Below are 10,005 nucleotides of genomic sequence, written 5' to 3'. Positions count from 1 at the left end.
ATCGTGACGTCGACCGCCCGCGACTATAGCAGCCTGCTGCTGCAGGCGCCAAGTAGTATTAATTGCAGCTGCTGCTGACGACAATTATATTCGCCGAGCAGCAGTTGCACCTCGGTCTTTGGTCAGAAGTACAACTACTACCATGGTAGTATCACGTGGAGTGTAGTGGGCGGAAGGGGATTATGACGACTTCTGAATAGTTTATTTTGTACGACGAGCGATCTCACCCCCTACCGGAGTAGTAGAGTGGTCGAGGGCTGACTACCGACTGGCCGACGGACCGACAGACGCGGACCAATATTCAATACCTTTATCATATCACAGGACACAGAAGAAGTAAACATATTTGATATAACATATACATATTATATGTTTTTGATTATTCAATAATAATAATAATATTCTCTTTCTTGTTCGTTCTCTCGATCATAATATGTCGTGATAAAGATTAAAGACGCAATTTATTCCGAAAAAACAAAAAATTCACGGTCAGTGTACAGCTACTGACGAGGTCCGTCTGTGGAGGGATTAGTGAGAGAGATACAAGGTACCTACCTACTTTACCAACAGTGAATATCATTATCATTATTATTATTATTACTATTATTATGCGTGTTCGTTACGTTTTACTTACAACAACAAAATATGTATAAAATGAATCGTATGGCTTTGTGATCAACATCAATTACGTTTTACGAATACACATAATCTTACACAACACACACTTGCGCGAGCAATTCTCTTGTTCCTTAAGTGATTCGTTTGCTGTTTTTGTTTCATTGTGTTTTACGTTGTCTTATATTTTATTTCCATTACAAATTTGTTCAGGTCGTTCAGTGTTAGCAGTTCACGGTTTCTTGAAAGTCCATTGCCGCTAATCGTCACCATGTCTTACGCGTACCTGTTTAAATACATCATAATCGGAGACACAGGTTAGTGGGTATTTTCTGACTGCTAAACCATCAGCCACATATAATCGCAATCTGGCATATGTTACAGGAGTAGGCAAATCGTGTCTCCTATTGCAGTTCACTGACAAGAGATTCCAGCCCGTCCATGATCTCACCATTGGTTATATTGATTTTTATAAATAATACTGACAATCGTAGTTTTTTTAACGTGGACTAATTCTAGGCGTCGAATTTGGTGCACGTCTGGTGTCCATTGAGACCAAACCCATCAAGCTGCAAATATGGGACACTGCTGGCCAGGAAGCTTTTCGATCAATCACCCGATCTTATTATCGTGGTGCAGCTGGTGCATTATTAGTGTATGACATCACCCGTCGAGACACTTTCAATCATTTGACTACGTGGTTAGAAGACGCTAGACAACATTCCAATTCTAATATGGTTATTATGCTCATTGGCAACAAAAGGTAATATTTTAACCAGCAAAATTTTGCCCAATTTGAATTAATTAATTAATGTGCTTAGTGATTTGGAGGCTAAACGAGAAGTAAAGAAAGAAGAAGGTGAAGCATTTGCTCGGGAACATGGATTGGTATTTATGGAAACATCTGCTAAAACTTCTGACAATGTAGAAGAAGCCTTCATAAACACTGCCAAAGAAATATATGAAAAAATTCAAGAGGGAGTATTCGATATCAATAACGAGGTCAGTTATATTTAAAATGAGTTATTTGGAAATTATTTATTAATTATAAAATATTGATTTACATTTTCTTTATTCTGTTTATTTTTAGGCAAATGGTATTAAAATTGGACCACAACATTCGACTGGTAATAGTAGTATACCTGGCGGAAATAATCGATCCAATGGCAATGGTTGTTGTTAACTATTTCTGAAGGTCAACTAAATAATATTCAATTCTACAAATTTGATATTATTGCTTTCCACGTGGGTTATACTTAATTATTTATTTAATTTTTTTTTTTTTTTGAGTGAATTCAATATTTATTAATAGACCAAGCTCTATGAATTTAGTATTGCAAATATATCTATTTATATAACTATATTACTTATTGGTACCTACTTTTATGATGCTGGTTTGGTTGTAAAAAAAAATTAAGTCATAAATGTATAACCCATAAATGATTAAAAAAATATTCTTATACACTTTACTTCTATAGTTCTATATTATCGTATTTAATTTTACGTTTACCCTTAGGTTAGGAACTTAATTTATTTATTTCTAAAAATTTGTTTGTTAGAATATAACTGTTTTAATATATTTATATTATCTTATAATACACGCGATCAGTATTAAAAGTTTAAGTGTTCATTTGATGTATTTTACTAAAATAATTTTCTTTTTAAATTCAAATAATTAACATCACTTGAAATATTAATTTTTTTATGTTGCCATTCTAATTTAAATAATGAAAATTAATTTTTATAATAATTATAATTATATATTGTTTTAACTTTAATTTAACTTTTGATACTGAACGCATAATTATCACTATGGTTTTAAACTTTTAACGTTTATAAAACTAACGATTTTATAAACATTTTTTGTGTAAATATTAAATACTATATTGTTAATCATTTAATGTCCTTAGATCTTATAATTTAATATGCCTCATTATATTAATTTGATTGATGTACAATGTACATGTTAGTCACAATAAATGTTTAATCTCTTATTTTATTTTGAAAAACTATTTTTAAGGTGATTTAAATAGCTATTAAAGTACTCATGAAATATTTATTCCCTTGTTTATAAACTATTTAATTTGTTAAAATTTGGTTTTTAAATAAATAATGCTAGTGTTTTAATATCCGATACTCAAAATATTAAACTCACCCAATACATCGTGTAACTTTCATTATATTATATTAAAATATACAAACAAGTTTAAGAGCACACTACTCATGTATGTGTCGTCTTCTTACAACCAAATCATTTCTTTTAAGTTTAGTCAAATACATTATCTATGCTAAGTGTTGATTTTTTTTTTTAATATTTTTAATTTTTAGCCAGATTATAATAATTATGATTCGCATATCAACAATTCAAATTTCTCACATTTTGCTTATAAATTTGAAAGCCATAAATTATGTTCTTGCCTTTAAATTCAATAATATATCTATTCACTCCTATATTTAAGCTAACACAAAATTAATTGTGTTGAGATTAAATTTTATATTTTATTTTTGAAAAATGAAGACAACTTACGCATAGGCAGTGTTTTCTAAACACATTGACTGTGTTTCAGTGAAAATTTGATTGATTTATATCATTGGTCATCAAATATACATTTAAAGTAAATTATTTGATATTTTGTTCAATGTACGTGTAACTGAATATAATTCTATTATTAGTCAGCAATGCTGACTCAGCATAGTTAAAATTATACACCATTTAACTATGGTCGTTAGAATAGTTTTTATTTATTAGAAATTATTATATACACTCTAAAGTGAGATACACTTATATATATTATATACTATACAAAGTCAATATATTCAGCAATGAGGCTTGGTTAGTGTGTAGTAGAAATATATATTTAATCTATTCTATGATAATGTATAGTTCTTGTTTGAACAACCTTTTTATGATGAATGCTGTCAATCCACCTACAATGAATTGTTTGTAAATATTAAAGTGGACATGCTTAGTATGTTATTACTAATAATAATAAGAATTGAAAAATACATCTTGTTATCTACAAAAACATACACTTTAATTTCATCATATAATTAAAATAAAAAATAATAATTAAAAAAAGTATTTGTACATATGAAAACAATTTATAACAAATTAAAATCTTGCATTATGTATGTATTTTAAAGCATACATTTATTGTCTTGTAGCTCCATAAGATATTTTAACATTAAATCCATAAGGGTGGATGACCAAACATGTATCTAAAAGTTAAAACAAAACATTTAAATTTAAACAAATATTTTATTTAATAAATAAAGTAACTCACTTTTCCAGAAACATTAATTGAAGCAACTTTGGGAGCTTCAAATGCTTTCAATTTTAATTTTGATACATTTATTCCACATGTTATTTTAAAATGGTCTTCTATATCAGATTGTACTTTAATTAAATCTGAATAATGAAATGAAGTAGTTGAAGATGCAGATGACCGATTCAATGAAAGTCTGCAGATTATATAATTTGTTAATTGTTTTACAATATAGTTTTCTACTGTATATATAGGTTTTAATTATTACATTGAATGAGTCACTTCTAAAGTGACTTAAGACAAGTTCAATTTGAACCAAATAATTAATATTCTACGAAAAACAAAGTACTGGTTTAGTTGATCCCTGTCAAGAAGGTAATCACCCTGCCACTCAGGTTTAGTTGACACCTACCACTTACATCTCATGTGTTTTTGATGTTATAATCAATAATTTACTTAAAAGTTCAGGCGATCATAATAAAAATAGATATATAATATAAATTGTAAAAAAAATATACATCATTCATTATTCAAAACTGCAGTATATATATTTTATTATATTGAAACCACGAGAGATGTAAGTGGCAAGCATTAACTAAACCTGAGTGGTGGGAGGATTACCTTCTGGCGGGAGTCAACTAGTCCAGCACTAAAATTTATTTAAAAATATTTTTCTTATATAATTTCGTTGAAAGAACACTAATATTTCTTATCATTATAATTTTTTTTACTTTTTTGATAAAAGAATCACCTTATATGTATATATTCTGTAACAGAATACATTTTTGTGAATTTCAATTTAATTTTTGAAGAGCATATTTATTAGTTATGAATTTTATGACTTATAAATATTAAAGAGATTTAATAGACCAAAATGTGGACTTTAACCACCACACTATAAGCATTTTAAGTAATAGGTAATTTATAAGCTACTTGTCAAAATATTTTTAAATTTTTATGTATCAAAGTACTCAAGAAATATGCTCTATATTAAAAAGTTAGAATGTTATTTCATTGAAAAATAAATAGAAATAAATTAAGAAATAATTAAAAATTTAGCTTTCTATTATTTCTTTCTAATTTATAACAAAAACAAAAAGTACATTTTAATGCAACTTAGCTTTTGTAATCAAAAACCACGCATATTACTGTAATTTGGGAAAAATATTATCGGATAAAAATAAAACCCACACTCATTTTTGTAAAACATTTATATTCATTGATTCACTCAAAATGCTAAGTTAACCGTATTAGAATAAAAAGTTTATTGTTAAATCAATCAAATTTTATAAATATAGTCAGAAGAAAATATTTTCAATTCAGGTTCCATTTCAATTAGTATAGAATAATTGATGCAAATAATACAGCTAAATAATAAAAATATATTTTTAGAATACTAACTTAGCTAACACCGATTGAAGGAACTCAGATTCAGCATAACATTTTACATCCATATGACCCTTTGATGATTCATATTTATAGAGATAGTGGTATAAAACAGTATCATTGTATAATTGTCCTGCATCACCCATTGATATTGCAATAAGCCACAGAAATTGATATAAAGCAAATTCGTATGGCCGAATAACACAATCAAAATGTTCAGTTAACCAATTATGTATGGCAACTGAGAATGATTTATTTCCTTGAACCATTAATATGGGCATGTCAGATAGACTATTTTTACTATAATTTTGATTATAATTTGGCGATTTTAATAGCAAACCAGTGTAAAGTTTTGAATTACTATCATTGTTAATAACTTTAATCTGTAAAAATAGAACAACATAATACAGTAAAATAAATTATTTCATAAAAATAAGTATAGATTAGTCTATTAAATAAATAGTTTTTGAATGTTTTTTTTTTCTTAATCTTTGTTATAGCCAAAATATATTATAGCCTTTGAAAGTCAAGATAACTTTTAACATGTAAATTAATTTATAAAAAGTTATATTTATAGTTTTAAAATACTATTTAAAAGACATTATACCATTTATACCAGCGTGTATTGTCTCTGCCTTAAAATAAAACATAGCCAAATTGTGTTCAGTGGAATCAATTTTATGCTGTTAGCTTTTACAATAGGGTCGATTTACCTATAATCACTTATCTAGGGCATCTCATAGGCTTTCATAGATATTTTAATTTTTAATTGAGTCAAAAGAATATTTAAGTTAATACTTTACACAACTATAGCTCACTTTAAATTATAAATATAAATAAAAGTCTATGAGATGCCCTAGATATTATTATTATCTTAAAGTTTGTAATAAGTAAATTGGTTTTACATTAATGCTAACCGTATAATATAGATTCTGCTGAATACAGATTTGCTAAGTTTTAAGTTCATGAGACGGAGATAACACATGCAGATAGGATATAGATATAAACAAATTTATTAATATTAAATAATAATACATAATAATATAGATATTGAAAATATCTACATTTTAAGTTATAATGTAGTCTTAATTTGTTAAGTTAATATTATTACTTAGCTAATGTTAATAGAAAATTAAATGTGCCTACATTAAATCAATTTAATTTAGTTAAAATAATACAATTCAGTGGAATTTTTTTTTTTACCTTTAATGCCACACATTCATGATTTGCTTCTTTTGGTTCAATTTCCACAGAGATCGCCGAGAAAGAATTCTTCTGGTTCTTTATATTGGTAGAAATATGATTTATTAAAAATTTCTTCAACTTTTTGGATAACAAATTTAAATAGTTGGTATCAAAATTCAAATTCCACAATGGAGATACACGAAATATTGACCAATTTTTACCGACAAGATCTAGATTAAAATATATTATTAATATACATATAAATATCATATTCTTATGAGAAAATTAAAATTAATGAGATTTAATTTTAGTGTGTTTTCATAATTTTTATGACTTACCAAGTATATCAGATATTTCTATAAGAGCAGTTGGATCATAAGTAAAATCTTCAACTATTCCTGACTCTGATCCTGACATTACAACTATAATGCAAATAAAATAACAAAATCTAAATTAGTATAAATAAAATATAAATATTTTACTTAATTTTCATGAACAATATATCAATACGATATGTATTAAAATATAAAATTATTAATGTAATATAATATAATAACAATAACAATATATATTTTACTATTTTTTTAATGTTATTTACAAGATATTTAATAATTCATAATTAATAGTACTTTCTACTTTCTAATAATATTTAATTTATTCTTTTAGATAAGTTAGTCTCAATAAAATAGATAAAATATTATTGATTATTGTCTTATTATTTATATATTCTAAGTAATTAAACTTAATGTAAATAGTAACACTTACTATCTTCTTGATCAGATTCGTCAGTTTCAATTGCATGTGGGTTTTCATTTTCTTTTTCAACACAATCTAAAATAATATAATTGAAATATTAATAAGATGATTAAATTATAAAATTAACAATATCTATATCTTATTAAATACCTAAATTAATAATATATTGTTAGTATACTGTTATGAACAATTTTTGAATGGTAATAACTTGTAATTAATATTACAGAAGTTGATTTAAAAACGTCAATAAAGATAAAAAAAAATATGGAATATAAAAAATAAATTAGTAATAACTAATAAGGCTTCTTCTATTAAATTTTTCAGTCAAACCTTCTTCATTATATTTAAATGTATTGTACAAAACGGGTACAAATTATTGAATTCAAATAATAAATACCTAGTAATAGTAATAACAAAAAAAACAATATTAAGCATTAATAATAGATATAAATCTTTTGCAAAGAATTTGAGGCAACAACTTATAGGTATTATATCAATTATTTAAGATGAGTATAATTTTTTAAGCTAGTTATTACTGAGCGTTGCCAAGATATAGATGATGACAAACATCAATATACAGGATGCTGAGATCTAATGATTTGTTCAACAAGGCATTTTTAATCACTGATTAAATTTTTCAAAAATATCTGTATATTTAACTTTGTACATTACAAATAATAGCTAGATATTTAGGTTAGATTTAGATAAATATTATGTCCATTATTTTATTTATCAAGTCTAGAGAAAATATTACGTACAATTTTTACAATTAAATAATTTCAAACAGTTATTTTATGTTTTATGAATTTGTTAATTTGTTACACTTTAAAATTTCATTGAATAATTCTACATTGAGAAAAGGTTACTTATTGTTTACATTACTAAAATTTTAATATATTAATTTTAATTAATTCTCATTCTTTAATATTTTTTTCTTCAAACCAAATTATTTATATGCAAATGTAACTTACCATTAGTTATACAAGATAAATCGCCAAATGACTCCGATGATTTTTCTCGTGGAACTATAAAAAACATAAAATATATAAATAAGACAACAATTTAATTTAAAGTGAAATGCTTAAATAATATATTACGATATTAAAATGTTGATAAAGGTACCTATGATGTGATTTTTTTAGTTGTATATTTCTGATAATTGTACTGAATATTATAATAATTTTTAACTCTGAACACCAGTTAATAATTAATATTATAAACATACAACATTAACATATTTAAGTATAAATGTAGTAAATGTAGACTTACTTGGTTCCACTTCTATAGCACTTAGGTCTTCGTCGATTTCCATGATTATACCGTACCTATTTGTATTATAAATATATGTACTTATAGAAATTTAACGATTGGCAATATAACTTAAAATGTGTTAATGTATGCGATCGTGCAATCGTTTTAAAATTTAAATATTAAGTTAATTGTAAGATATTAATACATCTATTGTTGAATGGTGATTAATGATAGTTATTAATTATTGTCAATTATTTGTATGTTTATTAATAACTATATTTGTTTGTTATAGACTAGACAGTAGACACCGTCTAGAAAATAACATTTTATATTATTTAAATAGAATAATAGATAGTATTATCTACAACAGTACAACCGTTCCGTTGTTTGAATCGAAAATTTGTAACGGATAAAAGTGATGCCGATTAACGACTTCTTGTCCGCTTGTGTCGCTAGTATAGCTGTATCTATCTATTTATTTTACAGTATTTAAGATGTAAGTCTGAAGTCACGATTTAGTGATCTAAGCAGTATTTGCAGTAAGTTCTAAGCTCTAAGACAAAATAAATGTATTATTAATATATTTAATATTTATTTTGTCATGCTGAGGCCGTGATCGCTAGCGAATAGCGATGGTTGCGATTTACGAACTTGCGGACAGTAAATAATAAATACTAAATAGTAATAACTATTGTCTATCACTGAATAGTGATTAATACAAAAAGCACGATTTAAGGTATTACCTTAAATCGTGAAAAAAAGTAAATAGGTACCTACTAAAGTAGTTCAGAACCTGAACTTCAGGTCGCATGAACAATCACTTAACATTTTATTGAGTTAAATAGTCAATAATAGTCATTATATTATTATACTTGTAAATGATAAAATAGTAGGTAGTCCCTCAAATATGATTTTGTATCCCGTGAATTTTTTCATACAACCTGGAGAAATTAGATGAATACTAATGTAGTCAAGCGACTATATATAAATATAAGTATACCTACCCATCTACTTAAAGTAGTTATTGTTATATAAATATAATAATTATTAACAACTAATTAGGATTTTTAAGCTCTAACTGCTCTAAGAAATTACAAAACATATCTAAGGATGCAAAAATGTCCAATTACGTTCATAAATATGCTCTAAAAACAAATGTCATGCATATTGCATACCAACAGGAACGCACAAATCTCAACTTGTAGGAAACACTCGATGAAATTCTTGAACATAATTTAAATCTCACAAAAAATTGCAATTAGTATATTTTAAGAGATTAACTAATAATGCTGCCGAGTTATATTTAATGATCAATAGAAAAAAAAAAACTAAAAATGAATAATAAAACAAAACATAAAATAAATTGACGTATTTTATCATTTTACAACTAAACTTAATAATATTATCTAAATAATTTAAAAATATTCAAATATGAAGCTGTCTTCAAATCCTCATAGTTTGCAAAATAAAAATAACATTGGTTTAATCTAACCTATTTGAATATCAAGTACATAATCTCTCGCGAGAGATTAAGCTTACCAAGTTG

General features: G+C 25.7%; 2 protein-coding genes across 5 annotated transcripts; one reads left to right on the top strand and one right to left on the bottom strand.

The window, feature by feature from the left end:
- The first annotated feature begins 173 nt into the window (after window positions 1-173).
- Window positions 174-2,614, top strand: LOC114129069 (ras-related protein Rab-2A). Of its 4 annotated transcripts, none has more exons than XM_027993700.2 (7): window positions 188-336; window positions 448-547; window positions 829-932; window positions 1,000-1,071; window positions 1,135-1,378; window positions 1,437-1,617; window positions 1,706-2,614. In XM_027993700.2, exons 3-7 carry the CDS (start codon window positions 887-889, stop codon window positions 1,796-1,798), a joined length of 636 nt encoding a protein of 211 aa, XP_027849501.1. In that variant the 5' UTR covers window positions 188-336; window positions 448-547; window positions 829-886; the 3' UTR covers window positions 1,799-2,614. The 4 variants fall into 4 exon arrangements, with proteins under 4 accessions (XP_027849503.1, XP_027849501.1, XP_027849502.1 ...); XM_027993701.2 differs by having other exon boundaries at window positions 448-569; XM_027993702.2 differs by lacking the exon at window positions 448-547 and having other exon boundaries at window positions 174-336.
- Window positions 2,615-3,625: 1,011 nt separating this feature from the next.
- On the bottom strand, window positions 3,626-8,784 carry LOC114129068 (uncharacterized). Its single transcript, XM_050204883.1, has 8 exons — window positions 8,478-8,784; window positions 8,180-8,233; window positions 7,218-7,283; window positions 6,791-6,874; window positions 6,471-6,682; window positions 5,283-5,650; window positions 3,900-4,077; window positions 3,626-3,834 (listed from the first exon to the last, which is right to left on the bottom strand). Exons 1-8 carry the CDS (start codon window positions 8,518-8,520, stop codon window positions 3,754-3,756), a joined length of 1,086 nt encoding a protein of 361 aa, XP_050060840.1. The 5' UTR covers window positions 8,521-8,784; the 3' UTR covers window positions 3,626-3,753.
- Window positions 8,785-10,005: the final 1,221 nt, after the last annotated feature.

This window comes from Aphis gossypii, chromosome 3, assembly GCF_020184175.1.
Source record: "Aphis gossypii isolate Hap1 chromosome 3, ASM2018417v2, whole genome shotgun sequence".
Lineage (NCBI taxonomy): Eukaryota > Metazoa > Arthropoda > Insecta > Hemiptera > Aphididae > Aphis > Aphis gossypii.
This window is presented reverse-complemented; position numbering and strand designations above follow the sequence as displayed.

Coding starts and splice junctions, on each gene's coding strand:
- LOC114129069 (XM_027993702.2), top strand. CDS start 887: ATGTCTTACGCGTACCTGTTTAAATACATCATAATCGGAGACACAG. Junction 933..999: donor CATCATAATCGGAGACACAG/GTTAGTGGGTAT, acceptor CATATGTTACAG/GAGTAGGCAAATCGTGTCTC. Junction 1,379..1,436: donor ATGCTCATTGGCAACAAAAG/GTAATATTTTAA, acceptor TAATGTGCTTAG/TGATTTGGAGGCTAAACGAG.
- LOC114129068 (XM_050204883.1), bottom strand. CDS start 8,520: ATGGAAATCGACGAAGACCTAAGTGCTATAGAAGTGGAACCAA. Junction 7,284..8,179: donor TTTATCTTGTATAACTAATG/GTAAGTTACATT, acceptor ATATTATTTTAG/ATTGTGTTGAAAAAGAAAAT. Junction 3,835..3,899: donor CAATTAATGTTTCTGGAAAA/GTGAGTTACTTT, acceptor TTTAACTTTTAG/ATACATGTTTGGTCATCCAC.